The sequence below is a fragment of the Pholis gunnellus genome (genome assembly GCF_910591455.1).
Source record: "Pholis gunnellus genome assembly, chromosome: 21".
Classification (NCBI taxonomy): domain Eukaryota; kingdom Metazoa; phylum Chordata; class Actinopteri; order Perciformes; family Pholidae; genus Pholis; species Pholis gunnellus.
In genome coordinates, this window is record NC_136548.1 from 15,281,420 (window position 1) to 15,307,590 (window position 26,171).

The following is a 26,171-nucleotide window of genomic DNA, read 5'->3' on the forward strand; positions in this document are numbered from 1 at the left end:
AATAATAGCTTTTTGGCACCGAAAAAGACAAAATGTAATTTAAATGTCGGTTGCAAACCCTCCTCCTAATAGGCACAATTTGTACCCAACAAGTGCTTCACTGTGCCATTTACATTGTCAGTTAAATCTAATGCTCTTTTCACACTTTTCTTTTTTCATCATCTGCCTCTTTCTGCCTGTCTTTGTCTCTCTCTCTCTCTCTCATTTCCTGACAACATTTTAAACTACCAAATTATGATGGAAAAATGATTCACTTAAATCCTGAATGAGACAATTTCCACACAATATAATATTCATTTTATTACAAAAATGAAGTAGCTGCTACATGCGAGGTAAGAAGTGCAATCAGAACTGTATTCATAACTAGGAATACCACATAAAGAAAGAACACTTTGAATGACTACGCTAACTTCAAATTGACAAAAGTCAAGAAAAGCGAAAACCGCTTTAAATGAACAAAGTCACACCAGTGAGGCTCAGTTACTGCTGTCAGAGTCAAATGAACCAACCCCATTGTATCCAGCGCTATTAGGGGCTTTGTCATTAAACACACAGTCTGAGCTCTACCTGCGTCTCAGTAATGAGGTTTGGAACCACAGCCGGCAGGCAGACAGAGAAAGCGCCATCATCAGCCTGCCGTCTTATCTGCGGTTCATCGCGAGTGACAATGGCAGAGATTATCACCAAGCCAACAGGACCAGAGATCTGTCCGCACCTGAAAGTGCTGCAGGCTTCTGTGCAAACGAAAGCACCTCTACACCTCCAGTACGTGTAGTGCTGTGTTGTTGTGTCTTCAATAAGCATCAATTTATGCCACGATGCTTGAAAACCAACTCCATCTAAAAGGCCCTGACACAGCAAGCTGACCTGAAAGAAGTAATGCTAACAAAGTCTGAGTGATTCAAAGCTTTGCATCAATTTTTTTCTTTTGTAAAAAAGGATGCACTTATTTACTTGTAAACGCTACAGCCGATAGTCAGCTTATCAACAGCATGGACATACGTGCTGTGTCGGCATGAGAGAAAACAATCAAAGAATATAACAGAGAGACACAATGTGCTCGTGTTATGTTTGCGCGGAATACCAATATAGAAAGTGTTTGATTGTTTCACATGGTGGTTTTTTTTTTGCCTGTGATCTTTTTTTCCGTTGAAGAAAAAAATAAGAAAATACAAAAAAGAAAGCCTTAAATGTTTTAGAAGAGGCAGCGAGAGGCAAGGCAAGTGTGTTTCTGCAGCGCATTTCAAAAATTCAAAAGGCAATTCAAAGTGAGACATAAAGGCATCGAAACAAGATATAAAAGAAACACAAGGCTTTTAAAAACACACACTTCTGCAAGGTCTGGGCTTCTCTACAGTGCTGTGTATAAGGGCGCATGTTCTGCTCTTTTCAGATGTGAAACAAATGCCAGGCAAAAATAAAAGGCCACTCGTAGTATCTTCCTGCAATTGGCATTAGCTAACAACCGCAGATCTTATCAGTGTGAACAGATGACGGTGACAGGAGAAGAACAGAAACAAATCAAATGTGAAGAAATCACAAGAAATCTTCAAGCTCTGAGTGAGCACTCGTGTTAATAGCTACAACATTTCAAGCTCCACTTCAGGTTAATCCGTAAAATGTGTGTCATCACTGTCGCTTTAGATTCTGTGATCTGCTCGTGATGATAATAAAACGTCTGGAGACGAGCTGTGGAAAGTGAAATTCTGACCTCCAGGTAGGACATGGAGACGCTGTACATCATGTCGTCACTGGTCTCCTCGATGGCACGGAACAGGTCGTTCAGCGTTCGTACGTAGATGCCCGGCTCCTTGTCCGTCCCCAGCATGGTGTATGTCTTCCCACAACCTGAAAACATGTTTCCCACAACAGCTTGATAAGGAGATAATGTGTCAATCCTGCAGGCCCGTAGGACTAAGAAAGTGAATTATAAGATATATAAATAGTATTAGTAACCAAAGTAAATACTGTATTTTAAACCAAACCACCGTAAGAAAGCTGAATGTTAAAGCTAAATGTTTACTGCGTCCGTATGACTGAATGTTCACGGTGTGCTGTCTTCATTTTTCTTCACACACACACACACACACACACACACACACACACACACACACACACACACACACACCTAATCACACACACACACTCAGTCACTCACTAAAACCTGTGATTTACTTCCCCACAAGAGGAGACTAGGAGCTGAGAACCTCTGAGACCGATGGACAGTCAGAAGGCAGAGGAAGTCAGTGAGACGGATAAATGACTTAATAGAGCAATAGCTCTCAACTAGTCTTTGACAATCTGCCTCCCAACCGCTGGAAACATGGGAGGTAAAGCATGACTCATCTTCTGATTCAACCTGCACTGAAAAAGAACAAAAACCCAGAAGTGAATAAGATGTCTCACTCTTTTCCTGAGAGTGTGCTGGCGAGCTGACCAGAGATTATGCACCAGAAAGCTAACACGTGGTGGTTGATCTACCTCAGAGAGAGTGCTCAGTTAACTTTGTGGGTTCTGTGCAACACACACACACACACACACACACACAAACCTGTGGGTCCGTAGGCAAACACGGTGGCATTGTAGCCTGATATGAGGCCCTCAATCAGCCCTTTGGTTGTGGCTCGGTACACCTCCTCCTGCACAGAAAGAAGAAAATAACCGTAAAACGATTAATTCCATATCCTAAGGACACAAGTGCTGAGGCATATTTGTTTAGATTTGATTTCTTTTAGTTTTCTTTTAAGTTTTATGGCTGACCTGATTGGCCGAGTAGTCGAACGCCACGTCAAACATGTACGTTTTCTCCCTGGAGCGGTTGGCACGCAGGATGTCGTCGGGGTCCTCCATGGGGTCCATCAGAACCACCATCTGATGATGACGAGGAAGGCAAAGATGGGGAAAGAGAGGTGGAAAAAGAGGCACAGAGTTTGAGCGGGTGTTAAGTCTTTAAAGCCCATATTGCCATCTGAGCTGCCAATTAACTTAATGATATGTCTCTCGTGAATCACAGCTGAGCTAATGAGCAATTCAATTCAGGGAGCTGAGGTTCAGTTTGAAAAAAGTACGCGAACAAAAGGACGGACGAAGGGTTACTGAAATATAAGAATACCGTCACAATTAACTTGGACGGCTCATCGATTTGCAAAGGACGGTCTCACTGGGAGCTGCTGTTATCATTTACACTATATAAAACATGTACAGCGCACAGCTGGAGAGTCAGCTGGCAGGACGAGCGAACACAAAAAGCAGATCTCTATTTCTGCTGAAACACTGCACTCAGTGTTTCTTTTTGTAACATTTCATTACCACGGATTGGAAGAAGAATCGTCAAAAAAAACAATGGAAATGTCAAGGAAGGATGTCTGCTCTAGTGTATGACAGAAAAACAGCCCCCGTTTCCATCAGGGACACTTCATAGCCAGTATGTATGCAAACGGGAATCCACTAAAGCCATCGGCCTTACTCTAAATCCTGGCTATAGAACATAATGACCCAACCATCAGCCCATGTGTCAAGCACCTTCAGACTGTAGCATCCAGAGAAGAGAGGTCAGCGCAGCTTGCGATTGATGAAAATATGTTTTTTTGTGTGTGTGCACACGACAGCCTGAGCAGTACGTGTATATGAATACACAGAGACTGACACGTCTCATTGTTCCGATCGTGCTGTTGGACAAAGCGTACGCCTCACCCACCCATCATCAGTAAATCCCATCTCTCCAAAAAGAACATTTCAGGGACAAATTCTGAACAGCACGGCGTCAGAAGAAAATACCATAATGCTGGTGACAAACCGTCGAGTCACACTGGGTGCAGTTGGCTTGACGGGTTGCCCACAGTGACAGGAAAATTACCCCCAATTCACAGAGTTGTGGGTTTGAATCTCCTGCTATGCAATTGGCAGAAAAGTCAATAATAGTAGGTAGAGAACCCTTGAGTTCATTTCAGATGCGACAACGGGGCAGCTGGGAGTTTGGCAGTTGTTGTTTTTTTATAAGCGGACCAGCTTTTGTTCAGCAGCGGGCCTGGAGAGCCCTCTGAGGACTGCAACGCCGAATCACCCGGCGTGTTTGATGCCCCCCCCCCCCCCTCAACCGCTGAGCCGCTCACTTTGAAGCCCCTCGATTGAAATTCAAGGGGAGCGATATATACGGAGGGAGAGGAAAGATGGAAGAGATGAAGCAACACTTGGTTGTCTTTCCAGTTCGGTCGTTGACTGCGCTCAAAATAGGCATTTTCACATATTTCACCAATTGTGCTCGAGACACGAGGAGAGCACACGAGGAGCGGTGAGCAGCATGCTCGTTTCCTTTCCCATCCTCTTAACTTCCTGCTTCTCCTCTAACATTTCTTTCCAGCTGCAATGACGTACGTGTTCTGATCGCATTTCACACGGTAGATATTGTGAACGAGGGAGTACTTCTCTCGGTCTCAGAGGCACTTTTAAGCCACTTAAACCAATCTGATGACCTTCAGAGTTAACGTGAGTGTCGTCAGGAGAATAAATGGCAGAGTGACGAGTTTCTTGAGTTGCAAGAGGACGTGACTTGCAGCTCAATGATGTTCTACATGAAGGCGGATTCATTTAAAAACGTGTCCACATTAGGAGAACAGTTGGCAGCAGCCTGTAGTTCAATCACTGTCGTCCCTGACGGTGCGCCGTCTGAAGCTTTAGTCATTACGAGACACTGAGTTTGGTCCGTCTTTCAGCCATATTAGCCATTGTCTTCCCAACATGGGACTTCACAGCAGTTTGTAAGAGCAGCAACCAGACAGAGTTGATGTGCTGCAGGAGCCCACTGTCAGATGTGTAATGATATTGAGGGATACAAATTGAAAATACACTAGAAGGAGAGACCTTGGGCTGTTCTATACAATATTATAGACTATTAAAGATTCGAGTTTGTGTAACATTAGTCGTAATTACCGCAGAAAACACAATTTTGCCGTTTTCATCTTATTTCTGTGATTCTGTTCTCATACTGAGTATAAAGTAGTAATCTCTTTACTAAGGAAAACTAACTCCTGAGCTGCTGCACCAAGACTGTCCTACAGTCAGTACTTTATGTTCACAGTCTGACAACATGAACAGAAACACAGATCGATGACGACGTCTGCATAGCAGAGCTTCCACACGACATCAAATTGTGTCTGCAACAACATGCATCATCGTTTTGGAAAAGCTTCAACGTCCTCATTGACACTCAAATGTGACGATGGTGTTTTCAAATCTGGGTCATTGTGAAGAGCGGTGTTTACGATGTAAAAAATAACAGTTAATCGTGGATGCAAGGAGAAAAAAAGATGCATTTTCAAACTTAATGTGAACAGCGCCTGTGAGTATATATGCATGGTGTGTGTGTGTGTGTGTGTGTGTGTTCCTTGCAACAATGCTCTTACATAAATGCATGTATGGTAGGTATCAAATAGTGTGCTCATCCATGCAGTTTTGTCCGTGCGCATGCACTTGGGGGAGATCATTATAGGTCCAGGGTGTTGATAACACCTCTGGTCCCATCTGCCGTCTGTGTTTCTTAAGTTACAGAACCTTCCACACACAGCAGCTGCTGCTTTGGGCACATTCTATACCACTAATACGTCTTCTGATAAGACTCTAAGATGCTGACCCTAATGACAGTACACTGTGTGGCAACATAATACTGGATGTCTTGGCATGTGCCTCAGGGTTTTGATGCCAATAATGGACTACAGGTTACCTCCCGGTCATTAGACTTTGCCAACATAGGTGGCTTTCTCAGTCCTATAAGGTTAATGAAGAGGCTGCTGTTAGACAGCGAGTGGTGAAGTATGGGTCAGACTTCTAGAGTACAGAACAGGTTGAGGAAGTATGTGGAAACACGGCGGTCTCATGGAAACCATTAAGTCTCCCACACATCCTCTCTCTCTCTCTCTCTCTCTCTCTCTCTCTCATACACAGTTGCGTGGAAACGTTAACTCACACATGCATGGCAACTAAGCAGGCAGCATTTCATGTCCTCTGCAACAAGCTCGTTTGTGCAAGCCGGGTGGCAAAAGGCATGACTGACCACAAGAGCTGAGGCCGGCGCACTCCAACGCAGTCGGTGCGCTCGGCTCGAGTGTGTGCACGAGAGGAGGCGTCGTTGGCTGTATATGTTGCACTAAAAACATTTTCAGGCAGTGGCGACTTTATTTAGCTGTGACCTGGCAAAAAGTTGGCAAAATGAACTGGTTCCAGCTTCTCAATTGTGAATATGTTCTGGTTTTCATACTGTTTTGAACTGTTGATCAGATAAAACAGGATATTTGAAAATTTGACAGACTAAATTATTAATTGAGAAATGGGTTGGTAGATTAATGGATTATTTCTATCGCCCTAGTTGCATGGGACTAGCATGTGATTTAGAAATCCTGCTCCCCTCTCTCACCAACGCAGCATTCATAATTCTCCACCAGGAAAAAGGCAAAAAAAAGGTGCGGAGAAAACAAAAAACAACTTACGACCCCAAATCACCCAGATGCCAATTTGCACGGGACAAAAATGATCACATGACCTCTGTGTTTGGTGAAAATATGGCAGGTCATTTGTGGTGGAATTTTTCCTTGACCAATTACGGACATAATTAAGATCACAGACGACCTCCGCACTCATCAGAAATTACCGGAGGTCTGCAGGCGATGCTGGTCAGCTGTGAACACGTGTTTGCATGTAGCCGATGATTTATCTCCACTTGGACTGACCAACAATATCACACAGCCTCAGATCAAAGCAGGACCTGATCAGCTGGTCCAACTGTCACTTATTCATCAGGCAGTTGGAACGGGCAGACTCAGTGCTAGTGAAGCTGACCGGTTCACCCCTCTTATTTGCTGTACCTGAATCAACTGGGACTCAGTGGACAGCTGCACAGCAACCACTCTATAAACACCACTGGGCACAATACAGCAAACACACAGAAGCTGATAAGATTAATAGAAATGTTCTGGTGTTGCTGTTAATTAACAAAATAGTGGGCAAGCTGTAACTATGGCAATGATAATTAATTACTGGGACATTTGGCTGAGACTCTAATACAAGACTCGGGCACAAGAGCACATTCATCAGCTCTCTGTGTCGTTTTGCCAACGTTTCTGCTTCTCTAACCTCTTATTCATCGTCTAAACTTCAAGATGTTGAAAGACAGTCTAGGCCAGACTGTGATCAATAATCATTGGACAGTGAGAAACAGAAATAGAAGTGCGAGTCCTCAGTGTGATTTGGTACATGATGGTAGTTAATTCTATCTGACCTTTAGCCATTATATCTGCACTTCTATCAGGAAAAAGCAGTGACTTGTTAACAATGATCTTTACTATACAAAGAAATCTCTCAATTATGGTCCAGTTCAGGGACGTCATGGTCAGATTTTCCGCTGGGATCTAAATTGGGTTCTAGTTAGTCGCTCTTTCTACTGGGACCAATCAGCTCTTTTCCATTGACTGCTGACTAATTCGTGGCCGGCGCTAAAGGAGACTTCAGTTTTTAAAAAAGCGGACCGGAGGGAGCCAACAATCCACATGAAGTGGAAAGGAAAGCAATTTCCTGGTTGACAGCTTCTGTAAACGTGGTGTCACTTTTAACCGTTTTAATCACGCCGCCCCCTTTCACAAAAGGACATCGCGAGCTACTGCCACTTTGCATTTGGATGCGGGACTTGTCTCACTTTTAAAACGTGACCCCGGGGGCTGACAAAACAAATGGTCAGACCGTGAATTTACACTCTGTGGCTGTGAAAGAGAGGGGCTCCTAAAATATTCATATCCTCACAAGGATCAGCCAAAGTCAAAACAACAGCTTGCTTATGCAGCGACATGAAACCAATTAGCGGGATGGAGTTACGTAAACGCCATGAAACGCAGTGGGGTGCGATGGAGCACCCTCGTCCCGGCACCTTTCCCGGCTGATGGCTTTTCTAATCAACAGGACCTGCTGTTCTGCTCGTTAAAGCAGCAGGGTTGACTCGGTTGGCCTTCTTGCTGATTATAGCGCTGCTAGCTCCCATCGCCGATCCATAATTCAAAGCCTGGATGTGGTACGGTTTCACAAGCACATGCCTGCCCCCGGTTGCTTCTCCCCGACTCGCTCCACTATCGTGTGCCAAGTGGCAAACGCTGCCAAGACAACCAACAAAAGTCAGCGGTCGTGTAGACATCGGCCGCTTTTATAGGCACTGGTTTCATTACACCTAAATGATGGCTCGGATCACTAGTAAAATGACAAAAGAGCAATTGGGAATCTCAATCATATAAACGGCCTACGGTTCACTGGCCGTCACTCACTCACTCAATAACACACAAAGTTAGGTTAGAGGCTAAAGTAATGGTTCCCTGTCTTTTATTTATTCATCAAAAACAGGCTTCCATCTGCTCTCATTGCCAGCAGGTACGACTGGAGAGAAACTGAAGACATATCTTGTTCAACATTTTAAGTGTAATTAACAAGAAGATAAATTGCCACTTAAGCAGCTACACATGCTGCTACAAGCCTGATAAAATGATGAAAATAAAACCCAGAGACAGGAAGACCGCAGATGGAGAAGGAATCTGAATGGGAGCGATACCACCTGTACACACCGGTGTCACATTTATAGCTTTGTTTAGTCTTTATTGCTTTTGGTTTCAAAGGGTCATGAGGTTACAACCTCCTTTTTTATCAAGCTCACAGGGTTGAACATGCATGTATCGGAGAGATTAAGAGACAGGCTTTTAACCGTGGGTCATGTATCAGTGGGTAATATCTAAAGTGCATCTCGTTTTTTCCCCAGAGACGCCGTCGTATTCAAGCCTCATCTCCATGCGACTTTGTTGTTGCCATGAATGTTTCCAATTCAGTGACAATCATCAAGGTGCCACTAAGGCTGTTCTATTTTAATCCTAGAATATATTTACAATTGGATATAGATCTGCATAGAAAAAGAGTGGGATGTATAGGTGGGAAAATAGTTTAAAAAAATGTAAATTCTTTAGAATATAGTTGGGCAAATGGCTACATTGGGTGCGTGGACAGCTGGGCTCTCTCTGCATGCGTTGCACCATGCCCCCCATCCACCCCTTATCTTTGGGTTGCACAATGACATACCCGTAGAGTCGTTCAGCGATGACATCTGTGCGCCGGGTCAAGAATAAAAGGATCAAGATCACAAAAAGAAAGCAATCAGGTCTAAGCGGTGACCTTTACGGGGCAACCTTTCAAGCTGCTCTTTCAGAGACGCAACCGAAGCTTTGGAAAGTCCAAAGGGCACAATTGCGGCTGGTTATCCGATAGAAAACCTCGGAGCTGCCCTCTCTGCCCCCCAACAATGCCGCTGTAGATCCCGTTTCAGGGGCTCTCGGTGATCGGAGGTGTGTGTTGGATCACGGCGTACCTGATACTGGGTGCCTGATGGCAACGTCTGCTCTACATTTGTGGTTACGTCAGACGTCTGGCTGTGGCAATCGAATGCCAGATCAGTACAGTCAGACGCTGTAATTCAGACTCACACACTCATATATGCACCTGCAGACACACACACACACACTTAACAAGAGATCTCTAAAGATCAAGAACTGGGTGACAGAAATTGATTTTCTTTCTTTCTTTCTGCCAGCTGTCAATTTGTCTCTCTTCTTTTTTCTGCTCCTCGCTCATTACCCTCATCATTTCCGTTTTTTGAAGCATGTCGCACAGATGTATTATTGGACAGCACAGGCACAGCTGGTTACAAAGGATAAGAGGAACAATACAGTTTGTCATCCATGAAAGCAATTCATTCAACCCCCCCAAGGGATCTCAGTTAAGTGTGAAGATGTGGCGGGTGCAGGATGTCCTAATGTCGCTATTAACGTGTCCTAGTAATGTGTTTTAATAATACAATATATTAAGTATCCATGTGCCAGATGTTCTTATTTCAAACAAGTGCAAAAATATCAAACTTCTTCCTTTTCCTCGTGTAACAAACGTCATTGCTATTTATAACACATTTTAAAACGTTTTGAGATATTCTGCAAATGAACCCCAAAGCAGAAGGCTGCCTTTCCTCAGACTCATATGTGACATATTGTTCAAAATATTAATGTGTGCACTGCTACAAAATAAAGTGTGATACGTAACATTTCTCTCAAAATCCTGTAAAAATTAAAAAATATCAGGTAAGATATTCGGAAAAAATCTCCTTCCGTATCCGCATCCGTGTTCATAACAATTCATTATGAAGTGAAAACAATAATAACTGATAAACATCCTGCAATGCTGGAATTATAGTCTGCCAACAAGTGTGAGCACTCAAACAGTTTCATCGGAGCAGCTGTGAACCAGGAATAATTGCTGCCTTCAAATGAAACATGCGAGGCACTAATTGTGAAATGGAAGTCAGTATATGCTTCACTTTCAGGTGGTCTAAGTCGTGAGAACACTGTTGCTAGGCGACTGACTGCAAAAAAATGGTTGAATGATAGGTTTTTTTTTTTTTGCATTTCAGTAAAACAGCAGACTTATCTTAATACCGATAAATAATGAAATAAATAACTTCCATGTGCTTTCAAACAAATCAGCTTACGTCACACCTCAAAAACTTGTGACAGCGTTCGACTACCGCTCCGATGACTTCTCTCGATGACTACGATAACACGGAGTAGCAGAAGAAGCCTGATGAAGAATATTCTCAAACTATTTTAAAAAGCGGCGCACACATAGAAGGTAAGATGCCAAAACACCACAGCTAGTACCGCTTTGGAGTTCTTCGAAACTGAAACCTTTCAGCTAAAGCTTAAATAAACATAAACTCATAACCGTCTTATTTTAATTGAACGTAGTGCCGGTATTTCTCCATTCGGTGGATCTTATGTTCAGTTTTTGTTCCTAGTATAGCAGTACAGATATGTAATAACAAACAAAAATGAATTTTGTATCCATCAGAGCACATAAAACATTTAGTAAAGATGAATGTGCATCATCCATATCACATGAACAATTTGTCTAATTATAACAGAGCAGCATCTTTTCCCATTTTAATGATAATATATCAACATTATATAGTGTTATGATTTAATCCATCATAATGATATAAATCTCTCCATTTATCTATTATATTGTTTTGAAGCTTTGCTGACTAATGCCCTGTGGAGGGTCTTTTCAGACGCTGGTAGCAGCAAGCTGTGCAGAGAGCCATTGAGTACAGTGTCAAGTTAACTTCCCGCCCGTGTTCACACGCACTGACGTCAGTAATAGAATGGCCCTAGAGAGCGTGCTATTTTCAGGCATTTTAGTCCATTTTGCTTCCATCAGACATGACAGAGCAAGAGATGTGAAACACAAAAGCAGCCATTAGTGTTTTCAAGTATATAGCTTCATGTCTTCGGCGGCCACAGCACGCGCTGAACTTTCCACTGGGTTTTTTTAAAAACACACAGCACTCTGTTTTCTGAAGATGAAAGAGCTCACGTACGTAGAATAAAGAACAGCGTCGTAGCTGCCCCGCGAGACAGAGAAGCTCATTACACGGAAAAACAAAATTGTTGGATGGATGAAAAACAGACACACAAAAAAAAGGGGGTTTGAATACGCAGACAGCCAAAATGAAGTATCCCCTAAAGACATCAGCCTGCTGATATCATTTAGTATGCAGATGGAGACAAATAGTATTGAAGCTTTGGAAAAACATTTTGCTTTGTCACTGTTGAGTTGTATTTTCAGTAGTGTTCCAAGGTTTTGATTGACATCTGCTGGCACTAATGAATCATTTCCTGTTATGACACAACAATCATGCACGTTGATCATTTGTAACTTTGAAACCAGAATGAAAACTTGTAGTCTAAGCAGCTAGACTCATATATTGTATGTATCTTTAGTTTAATTCTCAGTGTAATCACTCAGATGATTGGGTACAATAGTGTTAAGTGCCTTCGGCACAATTCATTAGCATGTTTGCATGGAGATTCGGGACTATTTTTGTAAAATTGTATTTTCTTGATTTCCAGATGCAGCCCTCAAAACTAAACAACAAAAGGCTGTTGTTTCCTAAAATGACTTTTATTGACTCTAATGATGCTTTTTCTGCTCTGGATGACGTACGGTCGGCTCGCACTGCTTCCTGATTACATTTCCATCGTTTTTGTTTTCTGGAAAGGTAGTCCCATGGACGAGCCTTACCAGACAAACAACATGTTGTTATGACTGGGTTATTAGGAAGAAAAACACCCTCAGAGATTTACTCCCACTGCTGCCTTAAAACCGAGGACTTATGGGAGATGTTGTCTCTGTAAACAGGCTTCAATGCGTAGCTTCAATCTGTCCTTCCTCGGTGCCACCTCGGTCCTCCGTCCTAATTTGCCATCTGTTGCTCTTCCACCTCACCACACTCACATCTCACATTCTCTGTACATTTGTTTAGCTCTCATTCAGTTGAATTTGTCTGTGTCTTAAGGGGACTCAGAGAGGACGATTGCCGATCACGTGCATTTCGGTTGTTGTGAGAATCAACTTAGGACCCATTAGCTGTGTTACAGTTGACCATTTCCCTGCCTGCTTTTCTGGCCAGGAGTCCAATAAAGACGGCACATCGATGGCCCTGCGGCCGGGCTCCACTTCCTGCTTCAGGTGGTCATAAAAGAAAGCAGGAAAACACTGCACTCCTGATTCTATTACACAGAGCAGAGCACACACACCAAATGATCTGCTCCTTTCACAATTCTGCTTGTGTAATCTGCAACACAATTAGTTGGTGAGGTTACAGCAAAAGCCCTTTGGGTACTTCCCTCCTTTTCATCAACCCCCTGTGGACTGAATGACTCACGATACGCCCAAGGACACCGGATGGTTTTGTAACACCTGGACTATATTATACTGCTTTTTTTTTTTTTAATTGCTGAATAAACTCATTGTGATTCCTTGGTGTCTCCTGGTCTTTGCAGCGCAGGCCTATAGCTGTGCTTAGTCAGGGGCAATGAGTGTGTTTTCTTGAGTACTAAAAGCTGTTGAGAAGAACTCACAGCGGGGCCACTTTAGCGTCTAGTCTCCTTCAGAGGCCGCTTGTGGCGAGCCGCCACGCCCTGCCCTCTCGACGAGATTAGGAGTGGAAGAGCAGACGTGGCATTGAGAGGGATCGCGTACTACTCACTCAAACCACGCGCACACCGACACGCACGTCGGCTCCTCGTTTGTAAAAGAGACTCAAAGGGAGGGGCAGCGGCGGTCAGAGGAGTCGGAGAGAGCGTCGCATCGGAAGCAGAGAAGTGGAAGTGGAGTTGAGAGAAAATTAGATTAGCCACTTTTCTGGGGTCAGACAGTCTATTTGCGACTGACATGTTAACCTAGCGTGGCGAGAAAGTAGGACTAACTTACGCGCGTGACCCAAAATAAACTCTGTAGTGCTTCATTCCTGCGTCTCCGCTGTGCCACACTCACCGTTCTGGGTCGCAGGTCTCATTCCTGGCTCTGTGTGGAGGTTAAATCTTCACAGCTAAGAGGGACATTTGCTATTTGTAGTTCCTGTCCCTCTCTTGTTCAACCGCGAGGCTATTCAAACACTCAGCCTCGTAAAAATAAAAAAAAGCCTCTGCGTGGACAAAGTGGGCCCTTTTTCATGTTTTCGCCCAGATTTTTGAACCAGGCTATTATCGTGATGGAGAGAACATTTCCTTCAGCCAGGGGGCCGGGGAGCATTAAGACAACGAGGGAACTGGGTCGTTTTTTATGCAGACTGTGAGCATTTCCGATGCATTTTACTCACTGTCCACTCTCTCAGCGTTCTTCTAATTAAATCACACTTTCTGTGTTTGCACAAGTAAACAAGGGCATTTTTCATTCAATGGATACCGGAACTTCTCACAATTTTAGGGACTAGGAATGTCACAATACCTGTAATTTGGTCGTCAATAGTCTCTACGGTTCTCGTGACATCCCTAGTCTATGCATTGCATTTCCTATATACAGATATAAATGACATCGTATTTGGAGCACGCCTCTCTCATTCACACCAGTGTGTTTTCCAGGGGGAGCTGGTTTAGCTGAATCAGGCGAACTCCAGCGCAGCCTCTGAGGTGAAGGCAATTAGAATCTCCTCTCACTGACGGATCTGTGTGGAGGGTGGAGAAAAGTCTACACGGAGCACTTGAGGTGAGGTGCTTTGTACTCCACCAATGCAGAAAATGGGCTAATTCATGGCATACTGTAATCAAGTAGACTTGTACTTGGAACAGGCTTCATGCTTATTGATTTAAAGGACTTGATCTTTTTCTTTTTCAGTCTCTGCTCCTCTTATTGCTATAAAGAAGGGCTTTTAAAGTCCTCGATTATCTGCACACCACACAATTATCACTCTGAAGAGATGACCATGAAATGCCTCCATCAATATCTTGTGATTTATTTATTGTTACTATATTTAAAGTCCACCTGGAATTGGCTTGAGAAGCCTGCCAACAATCGAGTCGAACAAACATTTCTTATTTACGTATAAAATTCATGCCCAACCAAAACAGAGCCTTCTTTCCTGTTGTTTTTCTTTCTTCTTCCATACGTAGGACTGTACTACTGAGGGACACGAATAAAAAACAAAACAATGGCCCCGACCTTGTCTATGTGCCTCCATGGAGACGAGGCCTCACCATAAAGCATTCCCCACTGTGAGTTACCGATAGGCCAGCCCGTGCTCCACAAGTCCCAGTGCTAAGTAACACACATCCTGCAGGGTGTAAACACTCACTCCTACTAGCAAGACATTTAGATCGATATGTGTACGAACACATTTACACACTTGATTACTGCACTGACTCAATCGCCACTCGCAAGACCTCCAAAAACAGATTTTGAATAAGAAACCTTGGATCTGTGTAAAGGCACTTAAGCTAAAAAAAAGATGCTTTAAATGAAGTGTATTCTGTAGTGTATAGATGTAATGTTTGCTATGGATCCTTTACAAGTACATGTACAGCCCAAGGCCTCAACATGTAGAGTGAATTCAGTAGAGTGATATAAATATATAAATTGATCCTTTCTCCTCTTCTCCTCTTCAAAATAAAATGTTCAGATTTTCTGAACTAAACCTGTTCTCCATTGTTGTTCTTTTGTCGTTTTCACTGTCCATAGTGTCCAAGACAACACCGGTTGGGCTGGTTTCTTAATATCCCCGTCTTTATAAAGTCGGCCAGGACGCTTCATCTCCTGCCAAAATGAATCTGTTCCTACATTACACTTGAAATCAAGCTATTTCCTCCATCAGTTTCCAAGACAGAATTCCACCAGCACCATGCTTTGCTGCTTAGATATAGCAAAGCCAACTTGTATCTTGTATACGGTTTGGAATAAAAGACGCTTTCCTACAGTATGCCTGCCTACTCTTTTTTTTTTTATAATATTATGACCTTGAACGGATAAAAACATAGTTCAACCTGAGCCGTTTAATATCTTATTCGTAAATCCACCTCTGAACTGTGTGATAATCACTCAAGGACGAGAAAAGGCCTTTGAGCATAACAGGTGGTCCATGAAAGGCAGAGGCTGGATCGCCCGAGTCTGTCAGTGAGGGAGACAGAGAGCGAGAGAGAGAGAGAGAGAGAGAGAGACAGAGAGAGAGAGAGAGAGAGAGCAGGTGGCAGAAGGCTTAACTTGAGCTAAAACCCATCCAATGAGCTCATCTCTGCAGGCTTAGTCAGCTTCAAGTTGTCCGTTTTCTGCCAGGAGAGCCAGATCTGGGTACTCTCACCCACTCGTCGTACCAGTCGAGCCACGAGCGCCCTGCTAATCTGTCTGAGCACTACATGTAGGCCATATGTCTCGCAAACAAAGTTAGCAGTGCACAGTGGTGTGTATTTGTGGAGAGACGGCGCGTGGCAGGGATCGTAGTAACGGCACATATCTGCATGTATTAACAGATTCAGCCTTCCGGTGGGCTAAAATCTCACAACATGCCCGTGCTGTTGTTGCGTCCTCACTACTATAGCAGCCCAGGTAAGACTTTGTCAACACATAAGTAAACAGAACACTGTCTCAATAACAAGTGTGTGGATTGTAATCTCCGCTAATCCTTGGCGGTGAACGTGAGATAGTTTGTAGTTCTCTCCACAGACATAATACATTATGAACTATGCTATATATGTATAACATCAACACACTGCAGGTAAAGGTGAACAGGAGACACACAATAAAACGTGTTTTTGTTTCTAGCGGAGGTTCGGTTGTGCTGGAGACAATAACAAAGCCGTGTTACGGTGGCTGTGTCAGCACCATTGCCACCTGCCTACCGCTGTGCTCTAATCCCCTGAGTCCAAGCCTGTTTTAATGATGTCACGGCAGTCAGAAGTGCTGATGTTGTCCTCTAGACCTGGCCGTAATTCAATTACTTCCGAGAACACAAACAAGTCCTGCCTCAGCGCCGTGGATTATCGGTTTCTAGAAGTGTGCTCTTGTACGATCTTTCAAGAGCTTGTAACGGCCCCTACTATTCATGAATAGAACGCTTCCCTCCAGCACTGTTACACCGAGGCAAATGTGAGCCACCATGTCAGCTGTTGCCACGCTGCTCCTTCTCTGGATTCGTCTGCCCACCACCTGCACGCCCACTACCATCGCAATCAGCCCACACCGAGAGCGAGAGACACCTCAGCAGGCGCCCGGCTCATAATCATTTGCACTCCCTGATCATCATCACACACTCACACTGTTAGCGCTGCTAAATGGTCTCCAAGAGGGGCCCGTTCAAAAGCCAGGGCTGCTGGTAAACACGGTCCTCGTGGAGTTCGTACGTGCCTCTCATATGGTCACATGGTAACAACCTCATTACATGTTGTGCATAGGTGGTGCTCTAAGGACAAGATCCTCTCAGGGACAGCAATACAATTTGTTTATTTATTTTTTGTCATTGTTGGATTAGATAAACCCATGTCTCTGTTGAAATTCATATGAGGTATGACTGTGGCCATCATAACCAATCTACATTCTGTTGGTGCGCAAACACTCCTGTCACGGTTTACTCTTATGGAAAACACAATCAGCACAATGGAGCTATTCAAAGCAGTTTACCTGCCAAATAAATGAGACAGCCAGCTCGTATTAAGTAGAGATGAACACAAAACAAGACTGTTGGGAATACAGTGAACAGTCAGGCCTAATTTAGTCATATTTAGAAATATGTAAAGTTTCTTCTGACCGCGAATACAAGCAATTGTCAATGGTCGCCAACACCAAGTCAAAAATGCCACAGGCGGGACATTTCTCTGGACTCTTTGATCATATAAAGGCAATTAAACTTGACTCGGACGGATTCTTGGTTGGGGCGAGTAGGAGAACATTAAGATGGTAAAAAGGTTCTTTTCAAATGACTGAAATGACTGATAAGTGAAGAAGTAGTCTTCTTCAGAGCAAAGAGAGCAGAAAGAGCTGGCTTCAGGGAAATTGCCGACTGAACATTAACAGTGAATTGTTTGAATTTTTTATGTGAAGATGACGGCCATATTATCTGCCAGGAGAGTTGTTTTGTTGCTGCCGTTAACATTCCTTCTGATGCAAATTCAAAGTATGCACTGCAGGAATGCACGACTGTTTTTATAATGTTGAAAATGTCCGTGTCTGGTCCGAGTCTAACAGGAAAGAAGAGGATCATCAGTCTCGTACTCTAATCAGCTTACATTGTGTAACATATGGATGCTATTACAGATGTCTGTAGTGCAGTTTATGCAGAGGGCGGCATTAATAATGTCTGAAAAGCAAAACACATTTCAAGACTGATCTGACAAGACTTTCCTCTCCAAGCAGTGAAACATGTACTCAGAACAAACTCTGAGAAATGGCAACACATCTCAAAGGTTAAGTGGTTTCACACATTAAAGTCCGTTAACAGGTCTTGGAGATGTGAACACAAGTTGTCTAAAGCCGTTCGTGGCTCCAGAAGGGAGCTGTGTTGAGTCTGATAAATTGTGGGTTTGGGCAGAAGAGTAGTTTGAAAGATGAAAATATAAACGTGGGGGTGTAGAACTAGCAGAAAGTGAGCTCACCAGACCCTTGTAGCTGCTACTCATCTCTACTTGAGACTACATTAACTGTCACTACAATAACGCGCCGATGACGGAACTCTTGTTGGTCACGTTGCATTGTGGGTAGTGTGGAGACCAATCTGGTTCTGCTGCATTGATTTCTGTTCTTTCATTTTTGTATTCTTGAACCGTCCATTCTGAGTCCGGCAGTGTTATGAAAAGGGCAACATTGATGAAGTACTCTTTCAAACAACTAACTGACTGACTGGAAGTACTCCGTCACTGTGAGATGAATCCATCAAAGAGATGACGACTGCTGGCCCTTGTTTTTAGCTCTTTGTTATCATTCAAGTCAGACAAAACACAAGGAGACTGAACTACCACCAAAACGAATGACTTATGCAAGTCCAGCTCTGCAGTGGTTGATGTCCAATTAAACCCCGGGCGTTCACTGCGGCGAAGCTTTCAGCCGCAAGCTTACGAAAGAATCTGAGTCGTTAGAAAGGTCGCTCTCTTTGCTACGGGTGTGAGTCATCCGGCATTGAGTTCTGAATGAAATGTGACATTTGAGCTTTACAAATGAGTTGTTGTTAAAAAAGAGCCGTTGGCATTACAGAGGTCCCTGCAGATACCTTATCTGTGCAGCCTGATCACAGGCAGGCAGAGACAACAGCGCACACACACACACACACACACTGACCCCATCACTCACACTCACGTGCATTGCATACTGTATGCACACAGAGGTAAACAGGTTAATGACACACACACACACACACACACACACACACACACACAGCAGTAGAATAAAGGACGGCCCTCTCACCTGGTCGTCCACTCTGTGGGCCACGATCGTAGCCGCCTCCTCCTGCTCAGCATCGCTGACGGGTCGGATCCTCAAGGCAACCTGCGAGGCAACAGAGAGGCAATTTTAGTCCTCCTTGAATTCAATCAAGACAGAAATATTCAATATACAGAAAATGTAAGTTTAAAAAAAAAAAATGAATTGGACTTTGCCTTGATGCGTAGGAACATTATTGACGGCACACAATAGTATTTGCTTCTCCAATACATGTGTCTGGAGTCTGTGTTGATTCAGGTGGAGCGAGAGGTGTAATTGAATATGCAAATGAGTTGAGAGTACTTATTAGACTTAGTAAGAGTGTGTGGTACAGGAGAACAGCTGGGTTCATTCATCAGTAGCAGCATACATGTGAATAGAACTCTGTTGTCTCGAAGGAGAACTCCTTTAATGTTAATCAGTTCATTAGTTGTGAAGCCAGGTAAATAATGTTTTCAGTTTAAGGAAATAACCGATGAAGATTACATCGAGAGTATCTTTGAGACTTTAGACCATTAAATGTACTACAATAAAGGGGATGTAGAACTTGTGGAAAGATGTGGACAAATAACCGGACAGAGATGGTCTAACGAAGGTGTCGGCTTATCAAAGCTCGACCAAAGAGTGAGGACTAAAAGTCTAGATGTCCTCATCCATTTGGAGTTTTGAGTATTTAAGAAAAAAGGAAACAGAAATCTCTCAAGAGTTGCCCAAATGTATGGAAGTGCAATAGAAACATTGCATGAGTAATCTTTGAAATGTCAAGCACAGGATGTAAGATTTCTTTTTTTCCCCACAGTCAACCAGATAATAAAGAATACTCTCATTTAGAGGGTCCTGTGCTCAAACCTAAGCTAACAAACGTAATAATGGGTATGAGTGTGTGTGACTGTATGTGTGTGGACTGGTGATGTGATAAATAGGTGTAGGAAACAGATGTGTGAATGGATTGACTATCCAATTAAACTCAAGATTCCACATTTAACCACTTCACAGCCTGATTAATGTCAATTTCTCAGAAACTAATCGGAGCGATGACATTTTGCAACAATCAAACAAACACCTGTAGTTTCAGAGGGAATATTAGCCTTCCCTTTTAAAACACTGGGTAGTATTTGGCAGATAGAAAAACCCCCAATTGAGAAGAACATTGTATTATTATTACATCAATACACTCATGCACAGCCTCCTTGTGTTTTACACTTTACCTCCCTGCATGGATTCTTTCCATGACAACATTCAGAGATCAATAAGAAAGCTTCTGATCAGAGCAAATACAATGAAAAAAGTAAATAACAACCCCAGCGGGGGTGTCACCTACCCAGAGGCTCACATGCACGTGACCCACAGACAGACAGTTAAAGGGGGGAATGCAAAGGGGAATAATGCAGCGCTCTGTCTGTCAGCACCCTGTAGAAAGTGTATTACACGCTGGACAAGGGAGAGGCCAGGCAAGTGAAACAGCCACTTCAATTATTCAGATATGAGCTGCAGAACACGGTGCAGGTCTTGTAAGGCCGGCCAATCGAAAATACAACACCAACAATGGATGTTGTTAGGAATAGAAAAAGAAAGATCTAGTTATTGAAAAAACTAAAATAAAAAAATTTAAATTAAAAATACATTGTTGTGCAATGTGATGCAATCCAAAGCATGAAAACTGTGCAGGTTTGGTTTTTTTGACACTGTCATAGAGGTGTTAATATGTTAATTATGTGTTTTAGCAATGAGGTCATAGCAGGTGCTGGTGTTAGGCTACACTGCATTACATTCAGAGGTGTTTCCCCGTATTCAATCTCGGGAAGGGCTCATTGCATAGGTGGAATAAGATTTCACAAAAAAGCATAAAATGCAAGTTCTTACAAAATAATACAAGGAACACTGAAGGGTTTGTGCATTGGGAATTATATAAATAAAGGTACATATACAATAAAGGCATTATAAAGGAGACTTGTATTTAATGCTTTTCTAACTGTATTCCACCCATGCAGTGAGCTCTTCACAAGATGTAAAAAAGCACCTGAAAGATAAAAAAACAAAAAAAACACCTGTATGTGATCACCACAAAGACCCTTTGTCTTCGTGTTTTCCCTCTTGAACGTAAATAGGCAGGACAAACAGTTAGAATCACCTCTTCATGAGATGTAACGCCACCTTTAACTGGGACCATCAATAAGAACATTTCAAACAGTGTCAACACAAACTGGACCGTATACAGGCATCACACACGTTGTGGCTAAAACTGCATTTGGATTGCAGATTGCAGAGGTGCGCCTAATAAAGTGGCCGCTGTTGAAAAGGCAACATTTAAAAAGGTCATAAGTGTAGTTTGTACTCACCGTTAGTTGGTGTTCCTTGGACTCCCCCGTGTCCTTCATGGTCACAGAGTGAAGGGTGAAGAGAGTCAACAGACGGGACACTGGACCATCCTCCTCCTCCTCCTCACTGTCCGTACCTGCATGTCAACTCCTCTGAAGAAGAAACGAACACCTGCAGCCCTGCGCTCTCACAATCAACAACCAGCTTGAAATGGACTCTGCAGCTGGTGTAATGGTCTCTGACAACAGCGACCACGGAGCTAAGCGACCTCACGTCGTGTCGTGGTCACTTAACGACCTCTCTCTCGTCTCACGGTCAGCTATTAATGTTTGTCTCCCTTTTTTTCTTTCTTTTTTAAATTGCGTCGACGGTCAGCCACCTCGTCCTGCGCGTCCTGTGCGTAACTCACGCAGGTTGGAAACACGGGAATAATTTATCAGACGAAGAGCTGCAGAGATGGTGGTAGTGGTGGTGGTGGTGGTAACACCGGTATCTGCCCACCTGCTACAGTCACTTCCTCGTCTGTCCCTCGCTCCGCTGCCGCGGGTTGCTATGTGTGTGTACGCACGTGTGCGTCGTCGTCCCTGGAGATTCCGCGGAGCAGCGGTGTTCTATCCAAGCTGACTAGAGTTAAAGCGAGATAAACAACGCTAACAAACCTCCGATTATAAACATAAAACCTGGATTTTCCAATATCACTGTTGTTTTTTTCTTTCACAGATGCACAGTGGGGGGATTTAAGTACATTTACTCAAGTACTGTACTTAAATACAACGTTGAGGTAACTTACTGTACTTGGGTTTTTCCATTGTTATGCTTAATACTTCTACGTCACTTCATTTTGGAGGAAAATATAGTAACGTTACTCCACTAACGCAGCTTTAGTTACTATGTCGATTTATATTACAAATAATAAATCAATTGATAAATGATGATGTATTGATAAAGATTAAGTAACATGGTAACGTTAGTGTAAAGCTGAAACTCTACTTATTGTAATTATATGTATTATTTATATACTTTTATTTATTTTTCAGAAATTAGCTATTTTGATTGAGTACTACTTTAATCTTTTGCTACTTTATGTTCCGAAAATCAGAGACGCCTGAGTATATTTTTTATTGTGTATTTTTACTATTAAATGCAGTTAGGACTTTTACTTGAATCAGAGCATGTTGTACAGTGTAGTATAACTTTATTTTACTAATGAAAAATATTGTAATACTTCTGTCAAAGCAGAAGCGAACATGTATACATTTTGTGTTTATGCATCTTCTTTAAAGTTAACCTCAAAGTATCGTGGTATAAGCGGTGGTATCACTCATAGCAGTTCCAACAAGGAGTTAATGAAGTTCCCACTGAGCTGCACTTTTTTGCTCCACTATGCTGACATCTGCTGGAAGAATACAATACCTCATCATGCCCATAAGACTTTAGAGGACCCTTTGTTTGGACATCAACACCCAACAACAAAGACGCATCAAGTTGTACTGAAAACCGATTTATTCAACTCACAATTACACCCCATAGTTTTGGGGTCACACATCAAATTAAGCACCATTTTCAGTGCCTGTACAATGCAACATGCTTAAAGAAATGACACTGCTTAAACATAATGAAAGAGAACTGCAAGTATTTAATCCCCACAGAAAATCATTGTTAAGCAATACAAAGATGTATTGTTTGGATGGTTTGAATCGCTGAAAATAATTACCTCAATATTCTCATTAATCATTGTTAGAGCAGCACAGCTTCCCAAGTTATGACATAAACGGCAACTTTATTAGCGGGATTAGATATGTAGAGAACATGAATTAATGGCCCTTTAGAAAGTACAAAAAAATAGTGATCTATGTGAGATCGCCACATAAAACTAGAAAAAAAATAATATATAAAATTGGCACATTGTTTAAACAAAATCAAAATAAACCACATCCGAATGAGACAACTGTCTGTTATTGTACAATATATATATATACAAAAGCCGCGGTCTGAAGGTAGTCTCGTCTCCGGGAGATTTAGAAACATAAAGCTTCACTTGCAGGCGTGTCTGTGTGGGAATGTAAATAAATACCTCAACAATACCTCCCGCTGTGTGCTGCCTGTGCTGGGTTTGTGCTTCACAAATATCAAGGACGAAGCGTAACACACATGAAATAGTATGTTTACACCAGCTGTCATGTTCACATGTTTCTCTTTGGAGACCTGAATGTAAAGTTCCGTGATGTAAAAAAAGAAAGAAAGGGAGGGCTGAATTATTTTGTAATTGTCAGGTTTCTTTCTGACTTTATAGTGAACACTTTGCTACGTTTTACTGCAGTGAGAAATGAATCCTCAGGTATATGAAGACAGATCTTCCCTCAATGCCTCCCCAATAGAGGACACAGCATGACGAACACAACGTATCAACAGCAGGTTAAGTTCGACAGCACGTCTCAGGAATATTTAGCAAGTTCCCTCCAAAAAAAAAAAAATGCCTCGGGGCAGACAAGAGTGGTTGATCATTTATGAGCACAGAGTAGAGTACCGATATGGTTCTACTGTCCCAACACCGCACAGACTTCGGAGTCCTGGACTGATGAGATGTCACACACTGCTCCTCTGGGATGCTTGGAGTGGCCACACACTGTTTGTCTGCAGAGCCTGTGTGTGTGTGTGTGTGTGTGTGTGTGTGTGTGTGTGTGAGAGAGAGTGTGTGATGCTGTTTCCATCCTCGGTCAGATAAAGAAGTCTATGCTTGGAAGTCGTTCCCAAAGTGTCTAATCTGTTCCTCCGTCATGGACAGATAGGTGGCCCGCATGCTGGGTGAGTACTGTGGAGGAAAAAGGTAAACACACACAGACACACACACACACACACACACAGAGGATGTTACGAGCTGATTCTACGAGATCAGGGTGAGGTTTCACAAACTGAACCTAATCATCAGCTAGTAAGAAAGAAATAAAATGCCATGGGGGGTTTAAAGGAATAGTCCACTGAAAACCCATCAATTTGCCACCACGTGTAGGATTGAAAGGTGACTCTGTAAAGAGTGAGGCTTAGCAGGTGTAGTCAGCTTGGATACGCAGAAGCTACGATGGATTGAATTGGCGACCCAGACTATGGCAGTGTTGTCATTTCACCAATAAATAAACAAATAAACATGCTACTTCGGACGTAGCAATCCTAGCGGTTCCCTTTTTACCAGTCTTATAAGCTAACTGTGTCATTAAGCTCCATCTTTTGCAGAATGCAAACTTGCATGATGCAGATTTGAGGGCGGTATGGATCTCATCAACTCTTGGCAAGAAAGCGAACAGTTTTCCCAAAATGTCGAGCTATTCCTGTAATATTTCCTGCCATTCCAGCAGTTGTTCCAGATATGCTCTCACCAGCTTTCACCACCTGACCCCCCACACCCACCTGCACCAATGCTCCCGATTTACTCATCAGCGCATCAGCTACTGGCTAAAGGGCAGGTTTATACCTGCCCTTCACCCACTGAGTACTACACAATGTTTAGCCTTTTTTTAGTTCTTGTTGTTTTGTTTTATTCCCCACTGTCTGCCTTTTTCGACTTCCGCCTGTCTGCTTGCGCCCCTCTGGACTTGTTTGCTTGTCCCTGTTACTGCTGCAGCATCATCCACCTCTCTGCCTTTGACCTTATACTGAAGCAAGCAGGATGTGGACTTAAATTCTCACAGGAGTGGTTTTCAGAAGTTTCTTTCAGAAGAAACTTTGGGCCGCCTTTCGGAATCCGCCGTAACCGCTGGCACTCTGACTACAGCTGTCATCTTCCACAAAGAAGCACGTCACAGACATTTCAGAGACACCTTCAAGCCAACAAAAAGAGAGATTTTTCTGCGGAGTACTCCTTTAACTCATACCTACAAAACTGACTCATGGCATAGCAAACCAATTAGTAACACGTCAATCACTTTGACATTAACAGTGGCGTCATTTTTTAATCTGTCGCTACCCAGATAAAATAAATTCTATAGCAGTACACTACGACTGGTGCAGAACACCTTGCGGCAGTGCAAGCTGTAGAATTGAATGAGTGGAGCAGAACTGCATGCACAGGGAGGAGGCTAACTGTGAGGAAACCCAGGGACATGACTGCAGTAGCACCCCGTGAACGCCAGGGGGCAGACACGCCCTCGCTGACTCAAACAGACTCTCTTGGAATGAGGACAACAGGTTGCGAGTTTGAAAAAAGGCCATGCCGAACAGGAAAACTGCACAGGAACCAAACGAAGTGATGCGAGGTGAAGGAAAAGATGCAACAGAGGTAAAAGTGAGTGAGTTAACCCAGAGGAAGAGTTGAAAAGACTTACTCGGTTTCTATACTGCTGGGAGTATATCTCCAAAAGTTGAGTAAAAAAAAAAAGAGGAAATATAGAAATGAAAGATACAAACATACACATGACAAACGGACAGACAAAAAATATATAAAAAGAAGCTGTTAGCCGCAGACTACTGCATGATGCTGCACATTTGAAGTCATGAGGAGAAGATCATTATACATTACTTGCTGGCATTAATTAAGTCTTAAAGCAAAGTACATCATATTGTTTGCTTAACTCAAATCGGAACTAAAGGTCAATGAAAGTTACGACATTAACAAAATCATTTTCTTCATCTACACACTGTAATAAATACCACAATACCACAATAAAACTGTGGTAATACACAACATAAAAAGTACAAAATATATTCATCTTTGTTACATATGTGAAATATAAACCTCTACACTCAACAACAAACACCATGCAAGTTATACAAAACTTCCTGACCTGATGATGACAACAACGTCTCTCTTAGTTGTTGTTTAATACAAAACACTGATCCAATACCTGCAGAATGCATTTAACTGCTGTATTTCATCTCACACTCGTACAGCATGTTAATAAGAGGCTCTGCCCGATGGAAATGTAATACAGAATGTTTCTATTTGTATCCCCGTGGTGTAGAGTAACGGGAGACAAGTGGCCCAGCGAGGGGCGAATTAATTCAACGAGGAAAAAAAAGCTTTAGAGTCAACAGCGAGTGAGTTTATGGTTTAA

At 42.8% G+C, this 26,171-nt stretch overlaps 2 protein-coding genes across 2 annotated transcripts in view; both read right to left on the minus strand.

Moving 5' to 3' along the window:
• The window catches only part of kif19 (kinesin family member 19), a gene marked incomplete at its 3' end in the record, with an annotated part of 29,947 nt that extends 8,681 nt beyond the window's left edge, over positions 1 to 21,266 (minus strand). Inside the window, exons 1-5 of the mRNA XM_079182686.1 lie at positions 21,144 to 21,266; positions 18,790 to 18,870; positions 2,761 to 2,871; positions 2,552 to 2,639; positions 1,712 to 1,848 (exon numbers count right to left, since the gene is read on the minus strand). Coding sequence (XP_079038812.1) covers positions 1,712 to 1,848; positions 2,552 to 2,639; positions 2,761 to 2,871; positions 18,790 to 18,870; positions 21,144 to 21,182 — 456 coding nt within the window. The 5' untranslated portion in view covers positions 21,183 to 21,266. The remainder of the gene's footprint in view (positions 1 to 1,711; positions 1,849 to 2,551; positions 2,640 to 2,760; positions 2,872 to 18,789; positions 18,871 to 21,143) is intronic.
• Positions 21,267 to 23,854: 2,588 nt separating this feature from the next.
• ttyh2 (tweety family member 2) overlaps positions 23,855 to 26,171 on the minus strand; it is a gene marked incomplete at both ends in the record, with an annotated part of 52,293 nt that continues 49,976 nt past the window's right edge. The window contains one exon of the mRNA XM_079182687.1: positions 23,855 to 23,935. Within this exon, the coding sequence (XP_079038813.1) occupies positions 23,855 to 23,935 (81 nt within the window). The remainder of the gene's footprint in view (positions 23,936 to 26,171) is intronic.